Source organism: Glycine soja, chromosome 10 (assembly GCF_004193775.1).
Source record: "Glycine soja cultivar W05 chromosome 10, ASM419377v2, whole genome shotgun sequence".
NCBI classification, from domain to species: Eukaryota; Viridiplantae; Streptophyta; class Magnoliopsida; order Fabales; family Fabaceae; genus Glycine; species Glycine soja.
The window spans coordinates 19,715,989-19,740,859 of NC_041011.1; the positions used below are offsets into that span (position 1 = coordinate 19,715,989).

Consider the following 24,871-nt stretch of genomic DNA (forward strand, 5'->3'; position numbering starts at 1 on the left):
ATTGCGCTAGCCTGCTTCCTTTTGATTTCTGACACGTCTTGGGACTTCATTTATTGTGCAACATAGGACGCCAAGTATCTCAAAGCGGCTAACCAAAGGTTGCATGTCAACAAGTAATAATCCCCGGACGAAATTAGGGTATGACAGGAGTCAATGGGGTAGGCACTTATATCACATTAGCGTTGACCCTTTGAGGGAAGTGGAAACTACCTTGCACATCAAGACGTCATCATTAGAGTACAAGTTGACTTGTATAATGAATGTGTCTATGTGTTCGTTTGGATCTAAGGTACTATCACATTTGTCAATATTCAGGGGTTTCCAGGTTATGGGTAGGGGGTATCCTTGATGCCATCTACGAAAGGGTGTCAGTGAATGGCATCATTATGGATGCTCAACAATACAAGTCTGGAGTGGATTGGATGTTCCTCATGGTGATTATAGGAGGAGAGCTGAGTGTGACTTTCCTGGGTACGTGTTTCAGTGTGAGTGGGTGGTGGGAATGGGGAGTGAGGTGGAGTTGGTGGTGGTGGAGGTGGGTGTTGGATTGTAAGCCATGCTCTGAGGTTCACGCTCTCCCTTCCCTTAATTGTCACATGTCCACCTCATGTTGTTGCCTCGAGGCCTCCAAATCGACCTCCATTTTTCTGTAATTGTTCCATCTATTCAAATTCCCATATTACTGATGTCTCAGCTCGTGTGGAGCATGCAGACGAACTGGGATTGCCTTTCCTTGCTCCTACCATCTTGCGACCAAAGGAAAAATTTTCCTTGACTCCACAGTGGGCCCCAAATTTTCCTACTGAATTCCGGCAAGCTCTAAACAAGTTGCCTAATTCTCCTCATTCTCAGCAGAGTCTCTGATCTTCTGTGTTGAAGTCGGGGGGGGGGTACCTTCTAAAAGGACTCTGTAGAAGCAAGGCTTCATGGTGAATATGATTCAAAGGTGTTTTGATGATAACAATGATGACAACAAAAGATGATGACAAAGGTGATGAACAAAAAGCTCAAAGATCACTACTACAAAAAGCGGATTCAACATCGGTGTGTTAACATCGGTTGTTAAAAAAACCGATGTTAACATATGCGCAGTGGCATAATTGTAAATACCGTGTATACGTTAACATCGGTTTTGTGAAAAACCGATGTTAACGAAGTTCATTAACATCGGTTATTGGAGAACCGATGTTAACATTTATTAGTAACATCGGTTTTTAAATAACCGATGTTAACATATGTTTATTAACATCGGGTTTTTAGAAAACCGATGTTAACATTTGTTATGTTAACATCGGTTTTCTCCAGAAAACCGATGTTAACGTTTGTTATGTTAACATTGGTTTTCTCCAGAAAACCGATGTTAACCTTAACATCATTTTGTTAACATCGGGTTTTTTTAAAAACCAATGTTGAAGTTATATTTTAAAAAATATGGTGAGCCCTAAGAAGCTGGCACTCTGTGTCTTCTTCTCCATCTAAGCTTTCGTGCTCTCTTCTTCTTCTCCCTGTGTGCATCTGAGCATCGTGTTCGTCGCACTCGAGCATCGTCACAAGTCTCTGCTTCTTCTCCTTCGCCACCATACCTAGGTATGTTTCGTCTCCTTCGCGTTGTCTTGTCCTTCTCTCTGTCTTCTTCTCCATCTAAGCTTTCTTGCTCTCTTTGTTCTCCATCTACCTTGAAGCTGTATGTTCTCCATCTGACCATCATTTTGTCTAAGGTCGAGCATCGTGTTCGTCGCACTCGAGCATCGTCAGAAGTCTGTGCTTCTTCTCCTTCGCCACCTCACGTAGGTATGTTTGGTCTAATCCTGTATGAATATTTGATTGCATTCATGTATCGCACACTTAATGAACTAAACATGGCTAGGGTATCTCATATTTAACTCGAGCATCGTGACAACATTGTGCTTCTTCTCCTTAGTGAAGTTTCCCTTACCCTTATTGTGTTCTTGTAACAGTTTAAGAGTTAACGCCTATTATTGGAGTTTAACAGTTTCCCTTACCCTTATTGTGTTCTTGTAAAAGTTTAAGAGTTTAAGAGTTAACGCCTATTATTGGAGTTTAACAGTTTCCCTTACCCTTATTGTGTTCTTGTAACAGTTTAAGAGTTTAAGAGTTAACGCCTCCTAGTTCCTAAAACCTTCCTTAAGATTAGAGGACCATTGGTTAAAATGAAGAGTAAAATCCTTGTCCATTGCTTTGATCCACGACCATAGTAGGAATAGGGCATCTTCTAACAATTTGATTCCATGAAAAGTTGTATCTTGGAACACCACCTTATTTCTATGGTGCCATATTGTCCAAGTTAAAGCAATCCACCAGCATTTCCAGGTTTTGGACCTGACTCCATCTGCTACCTCCATTCCATGTTGCAGAAAATGGTCCTTATGATTTTGTGGCATTACAATGATAAGATTAACCCAAGACATTGATTCCCACCATAAAGGGAGGGTTTTGCTACAATTGAAGAACAAGTGTTTAGCCCTTAATTGATTAAATTCCAAGCAGCATGGCTAAAAGCTTTTGAGTTCTGCCCTTAATTGTTTTTTTTATTCTTCTGTATTTTATACTTTTTTTCTATAGTTCATTTCATCATCATTGTAACTATAGCTGCCCATTATAAAATAGCTTAGACAATCTAGGTCTACTGCTTCTGAACCTTTTATTTATCCTTGAAGTAGTTTAATTTTTTTTTTTATTTGTGTTCAACTAGTGAAGAGTGAAGACTGAAGTTGTTCTGTGAGACTCGTTGATTTTCCTTTCATTTCGATGGAAGCCTAAGCAATACACTACCACTGAATTGCCAGTAAGAAAAATTGGTCAGGAAACACACACACACACACACACAAACCCTAATGACACACACACACACACACACACGTATGATAGAAAAACACAGACACACACTGATGACACACACACATACACACACACTCATCATACAAAGACACACACACAAGTTTGATAACAAATTTGTTCAATTATACATGCAGAAATTTGTTCAGTTCTGACTTGTTAGCTGTGACAAGGTAGTTGGCCTCTTCATAAGGTACTTATCTAAGTATAACTTAAATTCTACTGCAGTGGTGATGACCTACTAATATTAGTGAAAACAAATTCGCCTACTGTACCTTAGTTAATTTGTTAACAGTTGTAAAAAATGAATTGATTTTAACTTGAGTTATTCGTATTTTAAGTTTTCAAATATGCTTGCATGATTTTTTTTTTTTTTTGCACTGCAAAAATCTGAAGATGGAAGTCTGTCTCCATTCCATTTAACCAAGACCAAGTGTGGAATAGATACTACCTTAGGCACCACGTTTTTAGGAATTTTGAAGAATGACAGTAGGTAGATAGGAAGGGCTGTTAGGAATATCCTGCCTCCCATAGAGAGACGTCTCTGCTTCCATTTGGCTACCTTAGGATTTTCAGCTTCCAAATTATCTTATAAATGTTCTCATCTACACTTGATGTACTGGGGTTAATGCATAATCTATAAGCTGATTTAGTAGTATATTGGCCATGGGGTTCAGCCAACCACAGCATAGAGTGTAACATCCTGGAAATTTCTACCCGGAATTTTTGTAAACGGTGTATTTTGAATGATTATATATATATATATATATATATATATATATATATATATAAGTATTATTCAGTGTATATGCATATATGTTCCTGGTAGAAGTAGGAATAGTGGGGGCAAGATACGCGGGTTAGGCTAAATAAGGAAGAGAAATCCATAACTGGAAGGTTATAGGTTAATTCTTAATTAATTAGTCTAAAAATCATCATTTTGCGTGCGACTTAGAATTTAACAAAACCAACCTCTGAACCACGCTCGGGGTTTTATTCTGAGCGTTTTCATATATATATTGCCTACTTTCGAAAACTGGCCCCGACGGGCGCAGAGAAATGCGAGGGACTAGAACCAGAGAAACGGCACGCAAACCGAGGTAGGACTTTGGCATTTCAAAAGGTCAGATTTTTCTCTTCATGTGGCTGAGCATGAGTCACATCAAGAGAAAAATGGGCCTTTTGCTCCACTCAAATGGAGACATGTGGCATAACCTAAAATAAAATAATAGAAAAGAGAAAAAGCCTTTTAAACCAAAAAGCAACTCTCTCTCTCTCTCCTCACTCAGCCCACATTTCAGAAGCTTTCTCCCTCTCCCTCACGCTGCTTTTTCTTTCTTCTTCATCCTCCATTGAAACTCCATTAAAGCTCCAACCTTTGGTGCCCATTTCTGCTCCAAATCGCGAAAGGAAGGCATTTTCGGAGTCGTGAAGCGCATCTCTACGTGTGGGACCTCGAAATTTCAGGTTTGGGTAGACTTCTTTCTCACTTGATTTTTGTGCGTATTGGGTTTTGGGAGATATGATGGGTAGTTTTGCTAGGTTTCTGCTTCATGATAGTTATTTGTGAAGAAATTTGTTGAAAGCATGTTGAACTTGCCATGTTTTGATGAGTTAAGCTTACCCATTCAGTTTTAGGGTTTTTATGATGATGCTTGTGATGTTTATGTGCTGAAATTGCTTATGGAAAACTGTTAGAGATGAAGGGTAGAGTTAACCTAGGGTTAGAAAGTGAGAATATGGTGTTATGAGTGGAAAAAGAGTGAGTTTTTGAGAGTGGGAAGGCCAAATCTGGATTTAGTGGTATTTGGAGGTTAAAGTGAGTTAACCCTAGTTTGAAATGTCATTTAGGACTTATGAGAAAGCTTGGGCTGTGCAAGAGAGAAAAACAAATGACCAAAGTGAACAAAGAGCCATTTCTAGGGTAAAATTGGGTGTTGAGGAGTCAAATTTTGATTCGGTGGAATTTTAGGTGTAAATCCAGTTTGAGCAAGTTTAAATTGATGTTATAGACTTGTGGGAGGTGAGGGTTTGCTCCAAATTTACCTCATTCTCAATTTCACTTCTCAAACCTTGAAAATCCATTAAATTGAGGGGTTTTGGATACCTAGATTTTGTGTTGCCTTGGTCTGAAGCTTGCCCTTGGTTTAGACATGATTGGTACATGATTTGGGACTTGTAGGATTCAATTTGGGCAAAATTGGATGAGGGAAAGAGTGGTTTTCAAAATCTGCACTTTATGCAGAATTTTGCTGTTGAAATGTGCAGCAGAATTTTGTATAAGTGCAGAAAAATGCTTGTGTATGGCTGGTTGTGAAAAGGGTAGTACATATGGGGTTCTGGACATTTGCTAGAAGATCCCAACGGTCAAAATGTAGAATTATGTACTAGAGATTTCCAGTAAAATTTTCGAGTCGATTCAACGGTTAACGAATTGGAACGAAGGAAATGTTACTGGGGTATTTGTATGTGAAAAGCTGTGATTTTGAGTTGTGTTTTGGGCAGAGTTTTCTGCCTTTGCCCTGTTTTGCTTGATTTTGTTAGTCCATGATGATTGGATGTGGAATTACTTGGATGTTGTGGAAGCTTGGGAGGATTGATGGGGACCCGGCGTTGAGAGGAACGAGGATAAGGGCTACGTGGGAGTACGTGAGCTCAGTTGGAGGTGGGCAACAGGGGATGGTGGGTTATACGTGATTTGTGGATGTGGAGAATCGTTTTGCACCATCTCCCGACCGCCACCTAGTACCACATGTGATGGGTACCCCATAATCCGACAAGCTTGAAATGAGGAAGTGTAGAAGGGTGAAACTTCCTGCTTTTATTCGTTGACCACAGAGTGGTACTTGGAGATATGTCGTGGGGGTCAGGAGACCTTGGGGACGTCAGGTGGGGTGCTATTGCCCAAAACCAAGCTTGACCAATCCCGACCCAACCCGGGCATAGTCAGTCAGTGAGAACCTGTGATGTACCTAAGCAGGCGAGCTCCTGGCAGTCAACAGATAAAAGGAACAAAGACCACAAAGCAAGGAGGCTTGTGTGGTGGCTGGGCAGCTGTGAATTTTGATTGATATATGGGATATGGCCTCTGGTAATCGATTACCAAGGGTGGGTAATCGATTACAAGGCTTAAAAGTGAAGACAAGAGACTAAGATGGTCTCTGGTAATCGATTACCAAGGAAGTGTAATCGATTACCAGGCTTGAAAACGAGGTCAAGAAGCTAGGAGGGCTTCTGGTAATCGATTACCAAGGGGTGTAATCGATTACCAGGCTTAGGAATGGGACTAGAAGATTATGGAGGCCTCTGGTAATCGATTACCAGTCTGTGTAATCGATTACACAGAGGAATAGGCCACTGGTAATCGATTACCAGGTATGTGTAATCGATTACACAGTGCCTTTTTCAGGCTTTCATGTCCTGAAGCTGTGTAATTCGAGTTTGGCCTCTGGTAATCGATTACCAAGGCTGTGTAATCGATTACCAGAGATGAAAAGCCTAGAGATACCCCTTTTACTTGCATGTAGTGGTTATGAGACGCACTGTGTTGCGGCGTAGTTAGATATCACGTGAAAGAGTCTACCCCTTTCTTTTATTTCTTGTAGATCGTGATGGCGGCGCAACTAATCCATGACCGAGTGGAGATGGAGTGCCTAGAGGGAGCTTGGGAGACCCTCGAAGGCAATGCGAGGTGCCGATTTCGGGGCACGATTCGATTCACGGCTACTTCATTGGTGCATCCAGATGAACCCGCGCGCACGCTTCAGCGCACTGTGGAGTGGATACTACCCACGCCTACACCATACCGTCTAGTGGAGCCAGTCCAAGTGATCGAGGTGACGTCATCCGAGGAAGACCCTGAGGAGCTACCTCCTAAGCCTGCTGTGGATGCTCTTGACTTTCTAGAGGGTGATGAGGACCCACTCCCTGAGGTGGATTCTCCCGAGGACGTCATGTCGGCATCTGAGGCAGACTCTACGGAGGATAGTGGCCCTGGAGAGATGGCGATTAGTGGAGGCTCTTCATCATAGTAGACAGCTCATTGGACCAGTTTTATATACTTTTTGAGGGTGGGTGTATCTAGGACTGACTGTTAGGTTTACTCTTTTGTTTTTGTATAGGTAGACCTATTGTATAGGAATTTGATGATTGTATACATGTGGCTGAAGCCACCACAGTGGACACCTTTGCTCTGGATGACACTATGTATTTTTGCAAAACTCCCATATTTTTGACAGCTTTAAATAATGAATGCACTTATGTTTAATCTTGTTATTTGAAAATAAAGCATTAGCAAACTTTATTTGCAAAAGAGTTTACCGACCGTATTTTATTTTATTGTTTTCACATGACAACCTAAAGTAATGGCTGGCATACCTTTCCTTTGAAAAAACAAAATATTTTAGATGTTATGCATGATCAGAAAGAAATGACTCCGAATAGAGTTGTGAACTGGCCATTCAGGACTCCATGGCGATGATTTTCCTTCTGAACTTAATTACTGTGAAATAGAGAAAGAAACGGAAAAGAAAAAAAAAATTCCCATGGTTTTTGTTATTTAAACCATTACTATTAAACCAGTCATTATTTTGGGGACGCCACATAGAGTCTTTGATATGTCGTTGTATAGGAACAGAGCAGATTTCTTCCATAAACTGCACATCTAAATCACTTTCATGATCAAATAAGTTCCTTCTCCATCTAAGGTTCCATTCCCAGCGATCATGATTAAATTCTCCCATATTTGAGATGAGACAATTTTGCTGCCTACTAATAAAAAAAAGCTGATTATATTTATGTTCAAGGGTATAATCTTCCCCTAGCCACTTGTCTGTCCAGAACTTGATTGTTTCCCCACATCCCACCTTCCAAGTCAATTGGTGCTTGAAGATATTGTGATCTGACTGGTGAAATATCTTTCTAAGGTCCCTCCACCAATGAGAAAATCCCCTCTTATCTGTATCATGTTGGAACTCAGGCCATCCACCATATTTAGAGATTAGAACTCTTACCCAAAGCTGCTGCTGACCAGATGCAAAAGCCCATATCCATCTACCCATCAAGGCTACATTGAACTTCGAAATATCCTTTATACCCAATCCCCCCTCATTCTTGGGCAGACAAATATCAGCCCATTTCACCCAAGGAATTTTATTATGAGTATTGTCTCCTCCCCACAGAAATTTCCTTTGTAAGGAAATTAATTTTTGGACTATCCTTTGGGGAATCCTGAAAAAGGAAAGAAGATAGATTGGAAGAGCATTCAGAACAGAATTGATAAGTGTGACCTTCCCCCCCATGGATATATCTTTCTGGGCCCATTTGGATAGTTTTGCTTTGAATTTAGTAATGAGAGGCTCCCAAACCATCAGACTGGAAGGATTGGCACCAATGGGAATGCCTAAATAGTGAAAGGGGTAATTCATTTGACTGCAGTTCAGGATATTAGCTGCTGCCAAACCCCAATTAACTCCACCTCCTATGATCCCGAATTGACTTTTAGCAAAGTTAATCTTCAAGCCAGAAGCCAATTCAAAGCCTCTAAGCAGGGTCTTTATAGCATGAACATTCTGCCAATCAACCTCACCCACAAAAACAGTATCATCAGCATACTGCAGAATATTAACAGGTTCTCTCTTCTTTCCAACTAGATAGCTTCTATAAAGATTTTTGTGAACTACTTCCCTCATCATACCAGTGAGACCTTCCCAATTATATTGAAGAGCAAGGGGGCTAAAGGATCTCCTTTCCTCAAGCCTCTTGAGGGGTTGAACTCCTTAGATGGGCTACCATTAATCAAAATTGATATGGTTGCTGAATGTAGGCAAGCTGAGATCCATCTTCTCCATTTTTGGCAGAAACCCAATCTAAGCAACATATAATCCAAGAAGGACCAAGACACTGAGTCATAGGCCTTTTCAAAATCCACCTTGAAAATCATTGCTGGCTTCTTGCTTCTCATTGCTTCCTCCACCACCTCATTAAGAATCAGGATCCCATGAAGTATATGTCTTCCTTTAATGAAAGCTGACTGTCTTTCATCATTGAATTCATCCATAACAGACCTTAATCTATTAGATAAAAGCTTAGCTATGACTTTATACATGCAGACTATCAAGGATATGAGTCTGTAATCATTTAGGGACTGTGGGTGATACTTTTTGGGAATTAAAGCCACAAAGGAAGCATTGGAGCCTCTAGGAAAGCTTTCATGAGCATAGAACTCATCCACGAATCTTCTAAACTCAAGATTCAACACATCCCAGAATTCCTTAATAAAATTGAAGTTAAGGCCATCAGGCCCAGGACACTTATCCCCTCCACAACTCCACATTGCTTGTTTGATCTCTTGGTCAGAGAATGGGACAGTCAGCTATTCTCTTTGCCTCTGAGAAATAGATTTGAAGTGAATTCCATCCAAGGTAGGTCTAGAATGCATCTGCTCAGTGAATCTATTATGGAAGAAGTTGGCAGCAGCTTCATTTTTCACTGCATCAGGTTGCTGGATCTACTCCCCATATATAAATATACTTGGAATATTATTATAAGCTCTCCTGAAATTCATGTATTTGTAGTCCCCCTCCTTCAGCCATCTGGCCCTAGATTTTTGTCTCAATAAAGATTCAAAAGCATTAAAGGCATTCCATAACTCCTGCTGAAGTAAAGTTTTGTCCTTAATCTCTTGATCAGTCAGATTTCGATGAGCAGCTAGATCCTCCACTTCATTTAGCTTCTGCTGAATATTAAGGACCTTCTTAGGATTAATATTCCCCTCTACTTTGCTCCACTGTTTTATAACAGATTTTAAGTTCTTCAACTTATTTTTAAGGGCAATACCCCCCCAGCCCCCCAGCTGGTCCTTTTTCTAGGCCTCCCTCACCATTTTTTGGTACCCCTTTTGCTGCAGCCACCAGTCAAACACTCTAAAGGGCTTTGGGCCCCAGTCCACCATGTTAGTTTGCAATATAGACGGGCAATGATCAGAGAAGTTCCTTTGAAGGACAGTTTGGCAGCTCTCAGGCCAAAGAGATAGCCAATTCTGTGAGACCAAGAATCTATCAAGCCTGCTTTTCACACAGCCATTAGGCCTAATCCAAGTAAAGCTATTCCCAGAACATTTAATTTCCTGAAGCTCCATATCATCAATCCACTGATTAAAGGCTGCAATGTCATAAGGATCTGCCCTTTTTGAGATAAGCTGATTCTTTCCTGAGAACTTCTAATGCTATTGAAGTCCCCAAGGAAACACCACATTCCACTAGGATTAGAAGCCTTCAGCTGCCTCAACTCATCCCATAAAGCTTTCTTCCCAACCAGATCACAAGGAGCATAAACATTGACAAATATCAACTTCTGATTATTACTACAACATATGCCTTCAAGCATTAAGAAGCTTCTACCTTTTTCCTTCCTTTCTACCACAAAGGTGGAGTTATTCCACATACATAAAAGGCCACCAGCAGCTTCCACAGATGGAACAAAATCCCAATGACCAGTGGAGTCTCCCGAAATGGCCTGGCAAATACTTTTATTAAAGTTCTCCCTCTTGGTTTCTTGGAGGCAGACAAGATGCACTTTGTGCTTTACAATGAGCCTTCTAACAGCAGCCCACTTGACTCCCCTCCCCAAACCTCTAGAATTATAGGAGAGAATTATCATAATTGCTGAGATTTAATTCCCTTCTCTGCTGCCATCAAATCATCTTTATTCTCCATATCCAGCAGCAGCCCCTTAACCTTGCTATCTTCTTCCTTATAAGACAAGCCCATTTCCTTCAAGATGTCACATTGCAGCTATATAGGGTCCTCGTATAAAGAAGCCCATTTCCTTCACCATTCCAGCAATCGAGAGTGATCATAAAATAGAAAAACTAAGATGAATTTAATTTAAATTACTGCTTTGTTATCATTCTTGATGGATGTTCTAGCATTCATGAGTATTGACTTTGGTTTAATGGCTTCCATTTCTTAATATATGATTAAATCCTGCTTTGATATTGGATGACCATTGGTTGAAATGAATACCAAAATCCTTCTCCAAATGTGTCAGCCATGTCCATGACCATTGGTTTCTTTTTTTTTAGGTTATCATAGACTACTTTTAATTGACATTGTTGTTGAAGGTCGTTCGGGTTATAGCAACTCCAGGTACGTACGTAGGAACTAGCATGTATATACTGCTGTTTCATTTAAAATATTATATAGTGGTGTTTTCTTTAAAATGTTATATACTGGTGTTTGATGTAAAATGTTGCATACTGGTTTCAATGAATGAGGAATTGAGTCCCTTAGGAAATGAATTGATGTAAAAAAACAGAAAACCTTCTGCAGTGCTTATTTTTCCACCCATATTTTTTTTATCAGCCAAGATAAATTATATTTATATATATTGTGAGTACCAGAGGTACAAAACAGTACATGAATTAGATTGACTTGCCAGCAACATGGTTTCAAGCTCAGACTGAGATCAGTCTCGCAAGGAACCAAAGCTATGTATTACAAAGACCTACAACACCCACTGTCTATGGTTTCTACCCCCCTGAAAAGACAAATCCCGATGCTGTGTTAGATGACCAATAGCTGTAGGTGAAGGCAAAGTCCTTGTCAAAGTTCTTCAGCCATGTCCATAGTGTAAAAATAGCATCCTCCATTAACTTGTTACCATCAAAAGTTTGATTAGAGAAATTTTGGTTATTAAAATAGCATCCATGACTTTTTCGGAGTTGAAATTCTGGTTATTAAAAACCATTAAATTTCTATGCTTCCAAATAGTCATGGATAAAGCTATCCAAAGTACTGCCCATCTATTGTCTGTACATCTTTTGCTACTCCAGCTTGAGAATTGGATGAAGTGATCTTTGGGATCATTGGTGAAAGGACCCACTCTGTCAGCCCATCTCAAAGCCTCCCACCAAAGGCATCTAGTTCTTGTGCAATCAAACATGACATGACCAATAGTTTCCTCCTCTCCATCACATAAAGGACAAGAATACAATGGAAGGCACACCTGCCTCCTTCTTAAGTTAGCCTTAGTAGGCAATCTATCTTTAAAAATTCTCCAAGAGAATGCAGCTGCTCTTGGAGGAATTTTCAGATTCCACATAAACCTGGAAGCATTATCTTCATATTCTGAACTGCCATCTTCCATGAGAAATATGTATGCTGACTTTGTGGAATAGGATCCACTAGGTTCAGCCCTCCAAGTGAGATGATCCATTCTAGAGGAGTGAATCTGAACCCCATCAATCTCATCCATGAAAGCTGCCACCATATCAATTTCATGATCGAAAAAAATTCTCCTCCATTGAAACTTCCAGTCCCACCCATTGTCAACATTCTGACCCATTAAACTGATACTAAGGTCCTGCTGCTGACTCACCTGATATAAAACAGGGTATTTGTCTTTAAGGGTTATATCATCTTCCCTCCATTTGTCTTTCCAAAACTGGATTCTGGCCCCATTACCCACCTTCCACCTCAAGTTAGTGGCCAACCTACTCTGGTGTTGCTGCTGGAAGATAGATTTTAAATCCTTCCACCAAGGAGAATTGTCAACACTACCTCTACCATGTAATAAGGCATGCCATCCCCCATATATAGACACTAGAGTTCTTGCCCAAAGCTGATGAGGATTATTTGCCAGCTACCTAGCAAGGCTTCATTAAACTTGTTCAAATCTTTAATACCCAATCCACCTCTGGCTTTTGGTAAACAAACTGTATCAGCATCAGAAAATCTGGCCACAAGGGCTTCATTCTCACTTTGACCAAGGGAAGGTAGCTGCACACCATCCAGGGTTGGTCTATTAAAATTCTGCTCAGAAAATCTATCTTTGAAATGATTGAAGGCCTCAGTTTTGACTCTACTAGGGTCCTGAACCCATTCCCCATCAATGATCAATCCTTGAATAGCATTATGTCTTCTTCTATGATTTATCAGCTTGTGGAAGTAAGCTGAATTTCTGTCCCCTTCCTTTAACCATTTCACTCTAGCCTTTGGCCTCAGCATACATTCATAGGCATTAGCAGCATGCCACAATTGCTCCTGAAGAGACTTCTTGAGCTCCACTTCAAATTGATTCAGAATTCTGTCAGAGATACCAGCCTCCAAAGCATTCAGCTCCTTCTTTAAAACCTGAATTTTCTTAGCATTAATAACTCCATTGGATGAGCTCCACTGTCGAATGCAAGCTTTAATGAACTTCAATTTTTGCTTGAGGGCATATCCTCCCCATCCACTAGGGTGGAAATTGCTCCATTTAAGGGTCACCATTTCCTGAAATCCCTTGTCCTGCAGCCACCAATCCATGACCTTGAAAGGCTTAGGACCCCAATCAACACTTTTGGATCTTAGAAGGATAGGGCGATGATCTGAAAAATCTCTGTCTAGTACAAACTGTGTTGTGTCAGGCCACTGAAATGATCCTTTGCTACCCTGCAATGAGACACACACAGATACACAAACACACACACATAGAGACAAACACACGCAGACACAAACACAAACACAAACACACACACACACACACATAAAGATACACACACACACACACACACACAAAGTCATGAATTCCCATGGGTATGGAGTATCAGAAGATTCATGCTTGCCCCAATGATTGCATACTCTACAGGCATGAATTCCAAGAAATGTCCAAATGCCCTGTCTGTGGGACTTCACGGTACAAAGTGAAGGATGAAGAGGAAAGCAATTCTGATGAAAACTGCAACAAGGGCCCCCCAGCGAAGGATTTGTGGTATCTTCCAATCATTCCAAGGTTTAAGCGTCTGTTTGCTAACGAGGACGACGCAAAAGACCTTACATGGCATGCAAATGGAAGGATTTCTGATGGAATGGTCCGTCATCCGGCTGACTGCTCCCAGTGGAAGAAGATTGATGGTTTGTATCCGGATTTCGGGAATGAGCCAAGAAATCTTAGACTTGGACTAGCCAGTGATGGAATGATTCCATATGGCACCTTAAGCACTCAACACAGTTCATGGTCAGTTCTGCTAGTAATTTACAATTTGCCTCCTTAGTTGTGCATGAAGCGAAAATACATGATGTTGTGTATGATGATATCGGGCCCAAGACAGCTAGGAAATGACATTGACGTTTATCTAAGTCCGTTGGTTGAAGATCTGAGAAAGTTGTTCTATGCATTGTGAAGCTGAAGCAGTAGAACATACGAACAAAAGAGATACAGGCCATCAAAATGTGGCATTGGACAATAAGACAGGAGATTCAACTATGCTGAAGATGGGAGATTCAGCTAAAGTTGTGATCAAACAAGACATGAAGGGAAGAAGGCATAAATATGGGTTTAACAACAATGAACGTGAGAAGGCATAGAAGAAAAGGGTGGTGGATGATGAAACTGCCGACAAACATCAACTGGATGAGGTCCTATGAAGATCCTCCTCATTCTCAAAGAGGGGAACGAGCAACAATTTGAAGGTTGTATATTCAGGAACTAAAGAATTCAAAATAGCTAGTAATAAGAGGGATTTGTTTTTTGGATTTTCTGAGCACCAAGAGCGGCTATGCAAGAAGTTTGCACTTGAGGAGGGAAGGATATTTGCAGCTAATGAACAAGTTTCTTAACTATTTGTCCTTAAGATTTTACTGTACATAAAGCACGAAGACCTCTCCGAAATCGCACACGGTGGTCAATGTCTCAGCATATCAGTGTTACAGTTGTGGATTCTGTAAGTCTTCATATAAAAGGCTTTTATTTACCTAAGTTATGGCTTTCAATTCATAAATATTTAACTTTGACTTAACATAAACAGGCATCTCACTGAAACATGTATGCGAGCGGGGAATTCTGATATCTATGGATTCCTCGAGCCTCAGTCCATTCAGAGGTCTGGGAATCGCATTTTGAATCTGAAAGTTACATAAAGAGTTGGATGCAGAGTTCACAACGCGATGTGTATCTTGGAGCCTACCTAAATGGGTAAGTCACAAAATAACAAAATTTAATTAATGTTTACTAATGTACTAACCCATTTTAGGTTCCACTGCAGCGGACATTGGCAGATGGTGGTCATCCTGCCCAAGGAACACTTAGTTGTCTGGTTTTGTTCATTGCATAACAGGCCACACAACTACCTTAAGGGGATTATTAATAGGTTAGTGTTCTTTTCAATACATTTGCATTGTAATACCTCAACGTACAACACCAGTTTTTAATTGTTACTCATATGGAACAGTGCTATCAAGGGTCTTGATGATGCTCCACAGCCTAAATCAAAGGCTCCTGCTAGGTGGATTGTCGTCAAGGTACGTCATTTACATAAAACTTCCACTTATATATATTTTTTTATGTGTCTGTACACTAGTTGTTTAATTAATATCCAAATTTCATTATGTATTTAGTGTAATAGACAAAAAGGAACTACTGAGTGCGGCTACTATGTCATGCACTGGATGTCCACCATCATTTTAGGAAGTTTTAGAAATAATTGGGAAGCGGTAAGTTTATTTCAAAGAAAATCAATTTATTTATAATTTGTATTACATTATTAACTTAATATGATTTATTTAATTCTGCAGTATTTTAACGACCCTAGACCATTGGAGCCCGAGAGATTAAAAGCATTGCGAATTCAGTGGGCACAGTTTTATCTCCGAGTTAGAGATCAGGCCTAGGATTTAGGGACATTTTTAAATATTTTTGACATTTTTTACATTTTCTATGTAACACGAACATTGAATTCATTTGTTGATTGTTCTTTATAATATATAAATCAATTATTTGATGTTTATTATCATTAAAACTGCTTGAAAGCAGAATAAAATGTTTATTTGCTGTGAATTGGGCCTCCTAAAATTGCATTTGATAGGTACAATTTTGGGTTTACTGTAAAAACAGAAAGTATATATAAAAAAAAATATTTGAAAACAACACCGATTATTAACAAAAACCGATGTTAATATCATAACCAACATCGGTTATAATAGAAAACTGATGTTAACGTTTGTATATTAACATCGGTTTTTTGTGTATAACCAATGTCAGCATTTGTATTTTAACATCGGTTATCTATGGATAACCGATGTCAACTATTGTACATTAACATCGGTTAATTATAAATAACCGATGTGAATATTTGAATAGTAACATTGGTTATTTATAATTAACCGATGTTATACACAAAGAACTACACCAAATAAGTGTAAGCATCATCAACGTTGACATCGGTTTTCTAGAAAAACGGATGTTAAGGGCATACATTAACATCGGTTATTCTAGAAAACCGATGTTAAACTAACATATTAACATCAGTTTTACTAGAAAACCGATGTCAACGTTCATCATGCCTACACTTTTTTTGCTGTTGTTCATTGTGTTTAACATCGGTTATTTGGAGAACCGATGTTGTCATATGTATGTTAACATCGGTTCTCCAAAACCGATGTTAACATTCATACATTCAACATCGCCACTTTCAACATCGGTTTTAGAACCGATGTAGAATGTTCTAAATAACCGATGTTGAAAGTGTATTTTCTAGTAGTGGATCAAAGAACAGCTCAAGTGAGTCAAAGAACATCTCAAGTGAATCAAGAACAAGTCAAGAGTTCAAGAATCAAGAAGAATTCAAGACTCAAGAAGAAAGCCTAGAATCAAGAATCAAGATTCAAGATCTTTAGAATCAAGATCAAGATTCAAGACTCAAGATTCAAGAATGAAGAAAAGACTCAATCAAGATAAGTATTAAAAAGTTGTTTCGAAACTTTGAATAGCACATGAGTTTTTGACAAAACCTTTACCAAAGAGTTTTTACTCTCTGGTAATCGATTACCATATTGTTGTAATCGATTACCAGTAGCAAAATGAGTTTGAAAAAGTTTTCAAACTGAATTTACAACGTTCCAATTATTTTCAAAAGGCTGTAATCGATTACAATGTTTTGGTAATCGATTACCAGTGCCCTTGAACGTTGAAATTCAAATTTAAATGTGAAGAGTCACATCCTTTCACTCAAAAGCTTTGTGTAATCGATTACACTTATTTGGTAATCGATTACCAATGACTGTTTCTGAAAAAAAAAATCAAAAGATGTAACTCTTCAAAAGGTTTTTGACTTTTTCAAATTGGTTTTAAGTTTTTCTAAAAGTTATAACTCTTCTAAATGGTCTTCTTGACCAGACATGAAGAGTCTATAAAAGCAAGGCTTTGTTTTGCATTTTAATTAATTCAATCTTGAATACTTTTCCAATCAATCTCTTACAATCCTTTACAAGCCTTGAATCTCTTTGAACTTCTTCTTCTTCTTTGTACCAAAAGCTTTCTGAAGTTTTCTGGTTTTCCAAACCTTGAAAACTTGTGCTATTCATCTTTTCATTCCCTTCTCCCTTTGCCAAAAAGAATTCGCCAAGGACTAACCGCCTGAATTCTTTTTGTGTCTCTGTTCTCCCTTTTACAAAAGAACAAAGGACTAACCGCCTGAATTCTTTTGTGTCTCCCTTCTTCCCATTCCCTTATACAAAAGTGTTCAAAGGACTAACCGCCTGAGAATTCTTTTGTATCCCCATTCACAAAGTATCAAAGGTTTAACAGCCTGAGATCTTTGTCTCAACACATTGGAGGGTACATCCTTTGTGGTACAAGTAGAGGGTACATCTACTTGGGTTTGACTGAGAACAAGAGAGGGTACATCTCTTGTGGATCAGTTCTAGTGGAGGGTACATCCACTAGGTTCAAAGAGAACAAGGGAGGGTACATCCCTTGTGGGTCTTTGCTTGTAAATGGATTTTTACAAGGTTGAAAGAAATCTCAAGGACCGCAGGTCGCTTGGGGACTGGATGTAGGCACGGGTTGTTGCCGAACAAGTATAAAAACTCTTGTGTGTTTGTTTCCTTCTTCTCTACTCTTTTACTTTCCGCTGTGCATTTAATTTCCGCTTTTACTTTCTGTTAAGATACTCTTCTACTCCTCATTCTCTTAACAATTTATTAAAAGCCTTAAAAGAGTAATTTTTTAATTGGTAAAGGTTTAAGAATAATTAATTCAACCCCCCTTCTTAATTATTCTGAGGCCACTCGATCCAACAGACTCTGACGAGCAAGTCAGAGGTGCTCTGAGGTGTTTATGTATCTATGTGTGGAATGATAAACACATACTTGATAGTCTTGCCTTAGTTCTATATATACATGCTCAATTGTAGGGGAGTTGCACTTTAGTTCTATATATGGTTACGATGTTGCTACCGCTGTTGGTGCCAGTGATGGTGCTTCTTCTCTATGTCAGATTTTGGTAGCTTTTGGTTCTACATTGTGCCTTTCCATATTCTAGGAGCGAGAAAGAATAAAAAACAAAAAAAAATATTATTGCATGCAGAACCCCAAGATCACGACGGGTTTGTTTAAAAAACATTGTTGAATAGAATAAATTACATCAATTACAATATTGCCATCGCATTTTGTTCAACGACAGCTTATTGAAACCGGTGTGGTTGGAGCGTCGTAGAATATTATTATTTTAGTAGTGCATGGAGAATGATATAATTCAATACTACTACTACTACTACTACTACTACTACTACTACTACTACTACTACTACTACAGTACTATGTGATACTGAACCTGAACCTGTGTCAATTTTAACATTCCCTGCATTTTTCCTAATTCTCATGTAAAAATATCTCTTTTTAATTAATATTAACTAGCTAGCATAAAGTTCTCCGAAGTGCAAGTGATAATATGTATGTAGAATATTGTCGAATTGATGTTGATGAACACTAAATAATTAAAATGTGAACTGATGGTTTCTAATTCTTTTATTAATGCATGCTTAAAATAAAATCGTTTCTATACTAAAAGGGAATTATTTTTTTAAAAAAATGTATGCAGCAGGTGTGATATTATTAGCCTTGAATTGTTGTCTATCTCTTTGTTCACTCCTTAATGGCACCTATTAATCATGTTGTCTTCTCCTATTTTATGAAATTTGTTTCTTTTCAGGGCACCAACTCACTCTACATCAATTGATATTAATGGTGAGGATGCTCCACAATTCCTTACTGGATTTGCTGAAAATATTGGCCTTGAAAATGTTCGTACTGCAACAATTGTGTCTGCAGCTATTGCTGCTCATACTCGTTCCTGTCTTCTACAGGCTTGGGTAAATTTCTTACTCTATATCTTATGATCTGGTAATATTTTGTTTTAGTATTTGTGCTTTTTACAAGATTGTATTTTTGTAACAAATATTAGTGGAGGCAGTCTTGAAATCATTCTTAGATTGTGGTATAACATCATTCCATTAAATGCACTGTCTGTGTTTTTTTCTCTTTGATGGTCACAGACATCGAATGTGGCCAGTTTAAGTGTGGCATGCATGTAAAATCTATAATTTGACTACAGGTCTTAAACATGAGTGTTGAGCCTAGAATTAATGTCTGAAATTTTGGTTTCATTAGATATCTCTTTTTTAGAAAGATCATATTTCTCCTTTGGAATGCTATGCTAAATTCATGCATTTGTTGTTTTCAATTATAGGCTCTGGAAATGCAAGGCAAACAGGTTGATGCTATGGTGGAACTGTCAAAAATATGCCTTCTTCTACGAATATTTCCTCCTGAGGAGTCTTTGGTATGCTTACTTGTATACTGGATTGTTGATTTCACACTAAATTACATTCCGCTTGTGTATGATGGTGATGAGCTAGTCATATGGATATATAACTATGCATATAATCAAAAGCAAAATGCCAAAAGCAATGCATATTTAATACATGTTAATGCCAGGATGCTTTTTACTGCTTATTTATAGAATATAATATCCCTCAATTATGTTCCATATTTCTTCTATTTTTCCAAAATTTGGCATCTTATATTTCTTCTATTTTTTCCAAAAAAAAAAATAGACCACCAAAAAACAAACAAAAAAAATACAATAAAACAACACCAAAACAAAAAAAAAAGAAATCAAATTTAAGACGATTATGTTACTAACCATCTTAGAATGGTAGAGAAACCAAGTCGGTTATTAGAATGACCGTCGTAGAAAGACAACAACAGTATACTTATTCTAAGATGGTTATTGGAATAACCGTCTTATTTTCTGTAATATTCTATTCTGATAATCGTCTTAATATCTCTATCATTCTAAGACGGTTAATGTAATAACCATCTTAGAAAATCAAGTATACTAAGACGGATTAGGAGCAAAAACCACCTTCGAAGGTGAAATTTTCTAAGACGGTTATTGAATAACTGTCTTAGTATATTCAACTTTCTAAGATAGTTCAAAAACCATCGTTGTATATGTTTTGCTATTGTACGACACAATTTTTATGACAGTTCAAAATCGTCATAGAAGGTCCTATAAGACCGACTTAGAAAACACTAATTCTAGTAGTGTGATATTTATTCTTTCTATAAGTGGCATCAAATGCCAAAACATCCAAAAAATTGTAGTCAACCGACCCGCATCACACCATCACACCAAAACAAGTGTTGAAGTCTATTCTCCTCATTAACTGTGTGTCAAAAAAACATCAATGGGTCATTCACTTCCAAACCCTTACCTTGTGTTTGGATTAGTAATTTCAAAATTTTAGGAAATTTGAAATGCTTAGAATGTGAATTACTTTGATTTTAATTTCCTTCATTTTTCAAATAATGTTTTGTTTGGATAAATCAATTCAAATTTCTTCAATTTTAAATTCTTTGTTTGGATAGGACAATTCAATTTCCTCCATGTGCAAAATTTTAATTTTATATTTTAAATAGATGAAATTTTAATACTAAACTTTATAAAAAATAAACACAAACTAATTTTGAAATATTAATTAAAAAATATTTTTCAATTTTTAATAATTTAAAAATACAAAATATTGATAATTTTAACTAGGGTTGTTTTGCCTGACCACAACCAATGATATTTTTAAACCGACATCAACCAAGGCTATCTTTCGGTCGACATCAAATAGAGTTTTTTTGTCAAAGTATGCTGGGAATATTTGTCAGCTGACGTCAGTCGGGGCTATTTTTCGACTAACGTTGGTTGAGTCTAATTTTCAGCCGATGTTAGCTAGGTTTTTTAACCAACGTCGGCTAGAGTTTGTTTGGCCGACATCGGCTAGGGTCTTTTCGAATGACATTGACCAAGGATATTTTTAGCCAATGTCGGTCTAAAAAATCCTAGCAGACGTTGACAAAAAAATCTACCCAATATCGGATAAAAAATAGCTTGGTCGATGCCGACCAATAGAACATATCTGATGTCGGCCGAAAAACATCATTGGTCAACGTTAACCGAAAAATCCCTAGTCGAAGTTGGCTAAAAAATAGCCATGACCAATGTCGGACAAAAAACCTACCCAACATTGACTATAAAATAGCCTTGGCCAATGTTGGCTAAAAAAATAGCTTTGACCGATGTCGACCGAAAAAACTCTAGTGGATGTCGACTAAAAATAGTCATACTTGATGTCGGTCAAAAATACCTAGCTGGTGTTAGCAGAAAAAACCCTAGTCAACATCAACAAAAAAACCTAGCTAATGTGATTAAAAAATATCTCTGGCTTGTGTTAGTCAGAAAACCCTAGTCGATGTCAGCAAAAAATATCCTAACTGACGTCGGCTAAAAAAATCTAGTTGACATTAGCCAAAACACCAAAGCTAACATTAGCTAAAAAATAACACTAGTCGATATTGGCTAAAAAATAGCTTTGGCTAATGTTGACTGAAAAAACCTAGTTGACGTCGGCTGAAAAACCTTAGCAGTTGTCTACTCAAAGGTTAGTCATAACCGATGTTAGTAGAAAAAATCTAGCCAACGTCGGCCAAAAAAATCATTGGTGAACATCAACTGAAAAAACCTGGATGACAACAGCCAAAAAAAATTTTCGACGTCAGCAAAAAATTCTCATGACTAACGTTAGTGAGAAAATAACCCTAACCAATATCATCTAAAAAAAATCTTAGCCGATATTGGTAAAAATAGCTTTGGTTGACATCATATAAAAATATTCTGACCGAAAAAACCTCAACCAATGTCAGTGAAAAACAACTTATGTCGATGTCAGTCATAAAAACTTTGGTCACCCGTAATTGCGAGTGTTGAGCGAGAAAGAGTCGCGAACAAGAACATGAGTTAAAGTGAGCACTGGAAAAAGAATTTCAAATTCTATATTTTTTGAGAGAATTTAAAATCTCACTATTTTAGTCAATCAAAATGATTCATAAAAATACTAAAAATTAAATCTCCTTTCAAATATTCTATGCAAACAAGTTTTTTTTATCATGAATCATTTTAAATTCCTTGAAAAAATGAATTTCCTTTCTGAATTGCTCCATCCAAACACACTATTAAAGAATTACTGTAAGGCAACCTATCATAACCTCCACACTGATATGCAGCTGCTCCATATATATGTGGCATAGCTATACCAACGGCTCTCATTATTGATTTGCATTAAATCTAACTCATTGATTTTTCTATGCCTTGCCAACATCCGACAATCCTGATCTCTCAATCACTTATGCTTGTGAACATCATGAAAATAAGTAACATACCAAAGGTTTGAATTAATCTCAACATTCACTAACACACAAAATTACGAATATTCAACTCATACCAAAGTCCAACACAAACATAATTTTCATCCACTACTACCTAACAAACAACAATTCCAAGTTTCAAGGGAAAAATAGAAATACCCGTCGCTTGTGGAGCAAGATCGACTTGACTCAATTAATGAACATTCCCCACCACCACTATCATCCATGGACATTTCCATAAGAAATACCTCACAAACAATACTGCATAACAAAAAGAAAATTAAAGGATTTCAGAAAACAGAAAAGCAATCAGAAAACAGAAAAGCAATCTAGCAAAAAAATAAAATAATAGAATGCATGTGGCAGTTGCAACTATTCCATCTGTAGGCTAGTGTTGTAAATTTGAACTCTCAGAAAATTACTAATTACTAATTCCTAAAGCAAAATCTAAGAAGATACCTCAGGTACCAATCAGTTTTAGCATTGAGAGATTTTTATATAGGCGAATCACATTTTCAACCCTTGAATTAGATAATTACTCGACGGAGCTACATTGGGACAGAGGGGGGGGGGGGGGATATGCCCTCCCAAACTTTAAGTTGCAAAAATGAGGCGTAGAATAATATGTAGGGGAAGGTGAATGAATACAACCCCTTTCCATAAACTATTGATCACCACTGTCATTCATTTTCTTTTTAATTTTATAAAACCATTTACATTAACCTCTAAATTTAGAAAACCACTCATTTTAATTTTTCAAACTATATTTTAAAATTCAGAATTTCATGACTCTTCATCATATTCTCATCGTGGGCCATGGATCTTTTCGTTTTAATGTGAAAGTAAAGTGACAGATTAATGATGAGTTCTGGTCTGGTAAGTTAGTGTTGTTAAATTTTAATAAAATCAATGGTTAAAATAGGTATAACACTTTTAAAGGTATAATGGTGTAATTAATTTTATTGTCCGATCCCCTTTATGTGTGTAGATATATTTAATAAGAGTGTCATTTTATTTCCTTAAAAAAGTGTCATGGCTATTAAGAGTGAGAAAAATAAATGAGTCACAAATTTAATGTCATATTATTATTTAAAAAAAGTCAAATAATTAAAATAAAAAACACCCAGATGACTTGTGTATTTTGGCTCCCCCACTTTTTATGTTTAAGTTCCACCACTCGACTCTACCAACAAACTATGCTTCAACAAATTGCCTCCATAGCTTGAACAATCAAAAAACAACAATGACAAAAACAATCTCCACATTAAAATCCAACAAAAAAATTATATCTCCAACTTACTCTCTTGCTGGCGAAAACACTCGTTGCTTCAAGTTCACCGACCACAAATGGTGGAAACGTGAAACTGATTTAACTCACTTATTCATGACTCTCATTTATCTCGTGTTGTCCTTGTTGGGCCTTCTCAGTTTTGACTCCATCTTTTAAATAACGAGATAAAAAAAAACACCTCTTACTTTCCAAACAATTGTGGGGGCACCATCGCCATTTTGATTTTAAAAATAGGGGCACAATTGAAATTTTGTATTCGAAAAATAAAAAAATAATAAAACAGATAATATTATTTTTATATACAGTATTCACTTTTTACAATTTATTTTACTTCTTCACTTGAATCATATGCAATCCTTATTCACCATAGAACTCGCCTTAAATTTTTAGCACCAAGAGTGGTAATTTTGTCTAAGAAAAATGGATGTTCTCTTGTGTCTCATTTCGGCTCCTTTCATCTCAATTTAAGAAGTCTATATGCATGGGACCCACTATAATGCTTCTCATTTCAGCTTTGTTTCACTGATAACAAATACACCCTCCTTTTCTCTTTCATTATTTTCAAGTCCTACCAACTTTCACCCCTCCCACATTAACAAAAACACGCCCTTTTAAATGCTTTCCGCCTTTCCCTTATGTTGAATGTTATACAATTTTTCTATTTTTAGTACGCTTTTTCTGACACATTTTTATTTTTTATTAAAAATTATAAAATCATTATAATAAGACTTGCAACATTGAATGAGAAGTGAGATACAATTATTTTTAATAAATATTAACTAAAATTAATGTTTAAAAAATTATTAAAAATGTGCCCTTACCATTCTTTTATTTTATAAGGATATATTTGGTAAAACATTTTAGCTTATTTTTAACTTTTTTTTTTCTTTCTGAAAAGCTTATCTAAATGTTTGATAAATAAATTTTTCTAATATTTCTTAACACTACTTGATGTAATATTTTTAAAACAATAGTTTTTAATTTTTTTATAATTATTTTCTTTTTATCCTTAAATATTTGTTAGATATCCATTCTAATCTTTTTTATTTAAGGTAAATTTTATAATTTTTATCCTTTATGTAATTTTACAAATTCTAGTTACTTTACTAAATAATTTTATCAAACACTTACAATTCAATAAGATAGTTTTTCAACTTTCAATTTCAAACTAATTTTTCATCTTTCATCTAATTTTTCAGCTAGTTTAATT

The 24,871-nt window shown here is 37.1% G+C and overlaps 1 protein-coding gene across 1 annotated transcript; it reads right to left on the bottom strand.

The window, feature by feature from the left end:
- Positions 1-1,713: 1,713 nt before the first annotated feature.
- Positions 1,714-8,546, bottom strand: LOC114371506. The gene is made up of 2 exons (XM_028328922.1): positions 7,529-8,546; positions 1,714-1,808 (listed from the first exon to the last, which is right to left on the bottom strand). The coding sequence occupies exons 1-2, from the start codon at positions 8,544-8,546 to the stop codon at positions 1,714-1,716; spliced, it is 1,113 nt and encodes a 370-aa protein (XP_028184723.1).
- Positions 8,547-24,871: the final 16,325 nt, after the last annotated feature.